The sequence below is a fragment of the Camelus ferus genome, chromosome 14 (assembly GCF_009834535.1).
Source record: "Camelus ferus isolate YT-003-E chromosome 14, BCGSAC_Cfer_1.0, whole genome shotgun sequence".
In the NCBI taxonomy this organism is placed as follows: Eukaryota; Metazoa; Chordata; class Mammalia; order Artiodactyla; family Camelidae; genus Camelus; species Camelus ferus.
The window spans coordinates 3365159-3373877 of record NC_045709.1 but is presented as its reverse complement, the minus strand read 5'-3'; the positions used below and the strand labels follow the sequence as shown (position 1 = coordinate 3373877).

The 8719-nt window shown below is 39.5% G+C and overlaps 1 protein-coding gene across 1 annotated transcript in view; it reads left to right on the top strand.

Annotated features, from left to right (window-relative positions):
* The first annotated feature begins 4867 nt into the window (after positions 1 to 4867).
* SUGT1 (SGT1 homolog, MIS12 kinetochore complex assembly cochaperone) overlaps positions 4868 to 8719 on the top strand; it is a 37646-nt gene continuing 33794 nt past the window's right edge. Inside the window, exons 1-2 of the mRNA XM_032496035.1 lie at positions 4868 to 5117; positions 5219 to 5276. Coding sequence (XP_032351926.1) covers positions 5080 to 5117; positions 5219 to 5276 — 96 coding nt within the window. The 5' untranslated portion in view covers positions 4868 to 5079. The remainder of the gene's footprint in view (positions 5118 to 5218; positions 5277 to 8719) is intronic.

The window sequence follows — 8719 nt, the reverse complement described above, 5'->3', positions numbered from 1 at the left end:
TAAGTTTTACATTTGGGTCCATGCTCCATTTTGAGTGAATTTTTGTAGATGGTGCAAGGTAGGTATTGAAGTTCACTTTTTTGCTTTTGTATATCCAGTTTCTTGAAAAGACTATGCTTTTTCAATTGAAACGTCTGAGAAGACTGTCTTTTTCAACTCTCCTTTCTGCTTTGACTTACCTCTGGACCTTTGCTGAAAATCAGTTGTTCATATACATGAGTCTATTTATGGACTCTCTTCTGTGCTATTGATTTGTCTATCTTTGTGTCAATACACAAGGTTGATGTGTTGAAATTAGGTAGTTTTAGTTCTTCAACTTTATTTTTCAAAGTTCATTTGGCTATTCTAAGTCTTTTGCATTTCCATTAAATTTCAGAATCAGTTTGTCAACTTTGCAAAATGGAAAAAGCCTTTGGGATTTTGATTGAGATAGATTGAATCAGTAGATCAATCTGTGAAAAACTGACATCTTGAGTCTGATTCATGAACAGAGAATGTCTCTCCACTTGTTTAAGTGTTCTTTAATTTCTCTCAGCAATGTTTTGTAATTCTCAACATACATGTTTTTGCACATCCTAGATTTATTTTTCAGTATTTAATATATCAGATGCTATTGTAACTGTTACGGTTTTTTTAAAATTTCAAATTCTGATGTTTCATTGCTTATTTTAAATCTTGTTCCTCTACTTTATTGAAGCATAAACTGCACAAATCTTGAGTGGATAACTTGAAAAATTTTTACATGTGAAATTATCATCCAAATTAAGATATATAATATTTCCCACATCAAGAAGTTTTCCTCACTGCCCTTCCCAGCCAGATTACCCTCTGACGTCCCTCACAATAGTTTTTTATCTTCATATAAATGGAATCAATCAAGATGTACTCTGGCTTCTCTAACTCAACATTATATATGCAAGGTTCATCCATATTGTTGTGTGTACTAGTAATTCATTCTTAATCATTACTCTGTAATTTTTTTCTCCTATGAAAGGACATTTAGGTTATTTCCAGTTTTTGCTACTATGATTAATCAATATTCTTGTACACGAACATAAGTATTCTTTTCTCTTGGGCATATGCCCAGTGGTAGAATTGCTAGTCAACAGAGTATATGTATGACTAGCTTTAGTAGATAGTATTAAGTTTTTCTATTACTCAAGAAGATAAATGAGCTATACTGGTAGCTATACCAGTTTATATTCTCACTAGCAATCACTGGTGCTCCATATCCTTGCCAATGCTTGGCACTGGAAGTCCTTTTAATTTTAACCATTTTGGTGGATTGTTTAGTACCAAAGTACATTTTATGGTCCTCAATACAGCTATTGATGTAGAGCTTTTTTCATATGCATACTGCCCTTTCACAGAACATCTGAAAATCAATCAATGTAATTCACATTAACATAGTAGAGAAAAAAGCAAATGGACATTTCAATAAAGGCAGGAAAGCATTTAATATTGAATGCTTTACTGTTGATGTTAAAACCAAGACATCACTACTTCTATTCAACACTACAGTAGACATCCTAGCCAGTGACAACAGTAAGAAAAACAAAAGGTATAATGATTGCACAGGAAGACATTAAACCATCTTTATTAACAGATGACAAGACTGTGATAATAAAAATTCTAATAAAATTCACCAAGTATTAGAAATAATAAGGGAACTTAGCAAGATGATTAGATAAAAGGTCAGCATGTAAAAATCAGTAGGGTTTCGATATACTAGCAACAGTTAAGTAGAATATTACAACTTTTCAATGACACAAAATAGCATAAAAAATACTCAAGAATAAATCTAATGAAAGATATGTAAGACCTCTACACTGTAACCTACAAAACATGGCTGAGAGAAATTAAAGACCACTTAAGTAAATGGAGCGGTGTATAAAATTCCTATAGGAAAACATAGGCAGAATACTCTGACATAAATCATAGAATTTTTTTTTTGGATTTATCTTCTTGAGTAATGGAAATAAAGGCAAAAATTAAAAACTGGAACCTAATTAAACCTACAAGCTTTTGCACAGCAAAGGAAATCATAAACAATACAAAAAGACAGCTTATGGTCTTTTGACAGCTTAATAAGGGCTTAACTCCCAAAATACACAAACAGCTCACACAGCTCAATATCAAAAATAAGAAAACTCAATCAAAAAATGGGCAGAAGACCTAAACACACATTCCTCCAAAGAAGACATACAGATGGCTAACAAGTACATGAAAAGATGCTCAACATTGCTAATTATTAGAGAAATGCAAATCAAAACTACCATGAGGTATCATCTCACAGCAATCAGAATGGCTTTCATCAAAAAGTCTACAAATAATAAATGCTGGAGAGGGTGTGGAGAAAAAGAAACCCCCCTACATTATTGGTGGGACTGTAAGTTAGTGCAGCCACTATGGAGAACAGTACGGAGATTCCTTAAAAATCTAAAAATAGACTTACTATATGACCCAGCAATCCCACTCCTGGAAATAAACATGGAAAAAATGAAAACTCTGTTGAAAAGATACATGCACACCAATGTTCATAGCACCATTATTTACAATAGACAGGACATGGAAGTGAAGCAACCTAAATGACCACTGACAGATGAATGGATAAAGATTATGTGATATATATTATATATACATACATACACACACATATATATACACAATGGAATACTATTACTCAGCCACAAAAAAATGAAATGATGCCATTTGTAGAAACATGGATGGACCCAGAAATTATCATACTAAGTGAAGTCAAGTCAAATAGCATATGATATCACTTACACGTGAAATCTAAAATGATACAAATGAATTTATTTACAAACAGAAATAGACCCACAGACACTGAAAACAAACTAATGGTTACCAAAGTGGAAAGCAGGGGAGGGATAAATTAGGATTTGGGATTAACAGATACAAACTACTTTACATAAAATAGATAAACAATAAGGACCTACTGTATAGAACAGGGAACTACATTCAATATCTTGTAGTAACCTATAAAGGACAAAAATCTGAAAAAGAATATACATGTAAATGTGTGTGTGTGTATATATAATATAGATATAGATATACATCTGAATCACTTTGCTGTACACCTGAAACTAACATAACATTGTAAATCAACTATACTTCAATTTAAAAAAAAGACTCATTATAAGGCTACATTAATTAAGATAGTGTGGTACAAGATTAGACAGACCAATGGAAAACCTGGAAAGACCACGCTCATGTATGTGGGTACATCAAAGGTGCCATAAGAATTTAGTGGGAGAAATGGCTAATGAGTCTTTTCAGTAAGTAGGGCTGGGTCAATTGGATATTAATATGGGGAGGGTGGAATGAACCTTGATCCCAATTTCATACATTTCATAAAAATTAATTTGAGATAACTCATAGACCTGAATGTGAAAGGTAAAATAGTAAAGCATCTAGAAGAAAACACAGGAGACTATCTCCACGGCTTTGGAGTAGGCAAAGTCTTATATATGATACAAAATCACTGATCATAAAAGATCAGCAAACTCAGTTTTATCTCAATTATTTCTGTAATTCTTACCTCCCTCTCCATCGCTACAATCACTGACCTATTTAAGAGTCACTTTGGCCTGTAATACAGCAGTTGTCTCCTAAAAACTGTTCTTTTCCCTTTAATCATTCTTCCATAGCACAGAGAGAATAACATTTAAAATTATAAATTTGACCGTTATTGCCTTTTTTTTGAGTAAAAATCCTATTAACGGGTTAGCATCACTAAGAATATCACATCCAAACTTCTCAGCTGACCTCACCTAGCCCTTTATGACCTGCTATTTACCTATCTCTCCACTCAGTCTGCTTCTAGCTTGAATTTTGGCTCTACCAATTCTAGAGTTCACATTATCACTAACATTAGTCCTATTTTATGCCTGAATTGTTTCTTCCATTTCCTTCACTGGTTCTAATCCATCTTCGATACTGAGAAGCAGGTACAACACATTTGAGAATTCCATCCCTGTAACCTACATTCAGCTAAGTGTCCCTTCTTGACTAGTCCTATTTTCATTTTAGCACTTTCAACAAAATTGGCTTGAATTTCTGGAGGGCATTAACACCACTGAATCCCAGGACTCAAGTTTAGATTTTGGATATAGCAGACCCTCAAGTTCTGTTACTTGTTTATCTCTACTGACAGCCGCTCACTCTCAGTCCTTCCTGTTTCCCCCACTCTCCATCCCGTGGAACTTGCTGGAAGCTTCTTCTATCTGAATTGCACAGATCAAACGGCGCTTTATTTTCCACCGCCCAGGTAAAGAAAAGCAGCACTCAGACAACTTCAGGCCACCTTCCACCCTTCAGTGCCGTCTGATGGAGCACGTTTTTCCTCTCAGTCTGTGAAGCCAACTAGGAAGAAAGCCTGGGCCTGGGGAGTTCTGGAGAACGGAACAGAATAGCCGCACCGGAACCAAAAGTGTTCCTCCACTGTAGTCTCTGCAAAGACAGAACGACTTCCGGTGAGTCTGAGACCCTTAGGTTTCCCAGCACCAAGATCCCGGCATCGACGCGCCATCCGGAAATGGCTTCCGGAAAAGAACATGTAGCCGCGAATGACGGCACGGGCCACGAAAGGCTTGGCTGCCTCCGGGACCCATGATGAGAGCCGTAGGGAAACTGGAGCTCGATGTGCCTTGTGTCATTAACAGACATACAAATGTCCCCAAACGCCACACGTTCCTGAGGGTAACAGGACGGTACCAAGGTCCTTTCGAGCTATCACTCCTGAAGCGCAGACGCGCACAGGGGGAGGGCGAGCATGAACCGCCGCGGCCTCCGTAACCATGGCTGCGGGGGGCGGGGCCTGCGAGCGCCGGTCAAGGGCCAGGGGGCGGGCCGGGAGACTGTGTCCTCCACGGTCCCGGCCCGCCCCGCGCCCGCGCTTCGCTTCCCCTCCCCCCGCTGCACGCTGCGTAGCTGCTCGTTGGCTACTTAGGACGAAAGCTCGGTTGGTGTTTCTCCAGAAGTTTCCCTCTTGGGCGGCGGCAGAGCTAGTAACCTCGGAAGGAGCAGCTCCAGCAGCGGTAGCAGTGACTATTAGGGATGGCGGCGGCTGCAGCGGGACCTGCGACAGCCCAGAGGTGCGTGTTTTCCCTTTCTCTTTGGTATTTATTTGTATCTGCCCCCGCCCCCCACTTTCCTGGGTTAGTGAGCTCTGCTGAAGTCGTTGTTTCCCCGGCAGGTTTTTCCGGAGCTTCTCAGATGCTCTGATCGACGAGGACCCCCAGGCGGCGTTAGAGGTGAGCAAGCCCGTCCAGCCTCCTTCACTCTCCTTTGGGGAAGGCGGCCGCCGCGGCTTCAGGCCGACCCCGCCTCTTCCCAGGCTGTCTTAGGACCCGGGCTGCTGCTTTTCCTGTGTCTCAGCCCTAATATTGACAGCTTCCGCCTCTCCTTTGCTCTGTCCCACGGCGGCCCCGTTAGGCCAGACCCCTGTTCTTGCCCCCTCACACTCCTAGACCGTTCCTGCATCTTTGCAACTCCGTAGTAAAACCTCTCTCGAGGATATAGATGACATTCATAGTTGGCCTGAAAGGGTTGGTTGGTTTTGTTTGTTTTAAATGGCGTTTGTGGCTAGAACAAAAAGTGAAATCTAGGCTTGATGTTTGTTAATTTGGTTTTTCTTTTGACAACCATCCTTGCCATTTTTATGTGCCAGGCTCTGTGCTGAATGCCAGTGTGAACTCACACTATTGGGACAAAAACCTTTTCCCGTGTGTGCCTGAAAATTTCCAGATGTCCTGTCACCATTCATTATTCATTTGTTTATGGCTCAAAACAATTTCCTGGGAGTTGCTGTGTGCAAGGCACTGATTGCTATGGGTTAAATTCTTATTTTTCTATTCAGCTTACTTACAAGTTACTTTGTGTGCAGTGAAAGGCTGTAAATCTATAAAGGAAAGCAAAAATAATTAAGTAATAAAAAGAGCCCAAACTAAGAATCCATGATGCAGCGGATCAAAAAATTTAGCCAGGGGTTTCTTGCTTTAAAGCATAAAAAAGAGGAGCCTTGTTTCGTTGTTATAATCTAACACAGGTAAGGTTAGCAATTCAGAGCAAGAGAACCTTTTTCCTAGCTGTGACTTCTGAAAGAAATCTGCTACATGGTCAGTAGAGTCTCTTGGAGGAGGTGACATTTGAGTAGAGGCATGAGGGAATGAGCTCGGAAGCTCTGAGGAAAGTTGATTTCATGCAGGAAGAGGAGCTAGGATCAAGATCTGAGGTAGAAATGAAGTCGACCTACACGAGGAGCAGCAAGAAAGCCCATTTGGCTAGAGTGGGGTGAAAGAGGAGTAAAAGATGAGATGGGGGGAGACCAGGGCCTAGGTCCCTTAGGGCCTTTCAGGATGGAGTATGTTTTTTGGGTCTGGATATGAAGGCCTTCAGATTAAGTGGTTGATTACTCAGTTGTGCTGTAGTGTTTCCTAGTGATGCTTTTGGGAATCAGTATTAGAATAATGTTACAGGATGCGCTGAGAATTTTTCTCCACAATTCCTTGTGTCAGCTAGATAGCTGTTAATTTTCAGAATGTACGTTAGTCATGGTTCTCTTAAGCCCTATGCCTCCTTTGGAAATCCAGTTCACATAATAGTTGCTTTTAAAGGATGTTAATGTAATGCATTTGATTTCACTTTACATCTCATTTTGCTTTTATAATTATTTATTGAAGTGTGATGTGTAACACAAGTCCGCAGCTGATGAACTTTAAGTTTTACATGTATATATAACACCCATTAAAATATGGAATACTTCCATCCTCAAGGCTTTCTCAGGCTTCTTCCTAGTCAGTATTCCCCTTACCCACCAGATAATCCTGTTCTGAACTCCATCAGTACATCAGTTAGTTTTGTTTGTTCTTGGACTTTATATAAACAGTATCATACACTAGATACTCACATAGACTGTCGTGCTTTAAACATTATGTGAAATACATCCATAAATTGTGTGAAGTGATAATTCTTTTTCATTGCTGTGTAGTATTCCACTGTGTAAATATAGCACAATGTATCTGTTCTAACAGTGGACATTTGGGATATTTCCAATTGTTAGCTAGTATCAATAAAATCACTGTGAATTTTCTCGTATATGTATATTGGTGAACATGTGCATTTTCTTTCTTTTGGGAGTGCATTTGTTTTTCTTTCTAGGTGTGGAATTGCACAGTGTAGGCGTGTGGTTAGTTTTAGTGTACTCGTCCTTTAAGTGTGGCTCTTGGACCAGCAGCATCAGCATCACTTCAGAACTCATTAAAAATGTGAATTCTTAGGCCCCACCCCAGATTTTCTAATAGTACATATGACTCCTGTAGACCAGTACTTCTTTTGGTGGGGGGGAGGGTGGGGTGATTAGGTTTATTATTTATTTTTAGAGGAGGTACTGGTGATTGAACCCAGGACCTCATGCATGCCAAGCATGCACTCTACCACTTGAGCTATACCTTTCCCCACCAGACCAGTACTTCTTACCCTTCTATTTTACAGAATAGAAAAACAGACCCAAAGAAATCCAAATGATTTGTCATAGAGATGTATACAGCCAGTTAGAGGCAGAATAGGGGCCTCAGGACATGTGTTTCCTGACTCTTAGTCTAGTGCTTTAGGACAGTGGTTTTTAGAAGTGTGATGCCCAGACCAACTGTAGCAGCAGCACCTGGAAATTTGTTAGAAATGCAGATTCTCAAGGCCTGCTGTAGACCTGAATCAAAGACTGGGAGTGAGGAGAATGATCATAATAAGGACGAGCCTATATTAAGAGGAAGTGTTCTTTTTAAAATTTGAGACGACTTTCTCACAGAGGTAAACAGGTAAATGTTAATTACTAAATAATTGGTAATAATGAGTAGTGCCAGAATCTTGAGAAGTGTCTGTTTCCCCCTAGGTTTTCCCAGGGGTTGGTTTTATAGTAGCTGTTTTGAAATTGAGGTCACTTGGTATTACATCAGTTAAAATGTCACATTTTTATGTAAGTCTTTTATATAAGTCTCTATATTCCAACTAGGAATAAAGAGAAAATGTCGATATCAAGTTGATTACATCTTTCATTCATTAAACGATGTACATTAATGGCAAATCTGTACTGGGAGCTAGCGATCCAGAGGTAAAACACTGCAGTGAGGGAGTTTGCAGTCTAGAGAAGAGACAGACAAGTCAACAGATCATTAAAATACAAATACTGTAGTGGAATGGTGTATAAAGTACACTAAAGAACACAGCAGAGTAGAGACTAATGGGGGAAGTCATAAAAACTTTAGAGAGGAAGTCTTAATGTAGTAGAGAGAGAAAACATTCATGTGGATTATGAGAGTCTTTTGAGGCCCAGTATGAGTGGTGGTTAAGAGCATGGGCTCTGAAATCAGACTGCTTAGGTCCATGTCCTGGTTTCAGGACAGTTGTGTAAGTTCCTAGTATCATTCTTCTGAATCAGGTTTCCTGTCTGAAAAATGGGACTAACTAGGACCACTTGAAGGGTCATTATGCAGATAAGTAATGTAAGGTACAAGGGTGAGGCCCCTGAGGTAGGCATCTTGTAGATTCTTTGCTTTCTAGATTCTAGCCATACTGGCTCTCTTTCTGTTACTGAGACATGTCGAGCTCAATCCTGGTGCAGGGCCTTTGGACTTTTGCCTAAAATGTACTATCTGTTGACCTATCTCTTGTTTTACTTGGAAGTGTTCATCACTTTAGA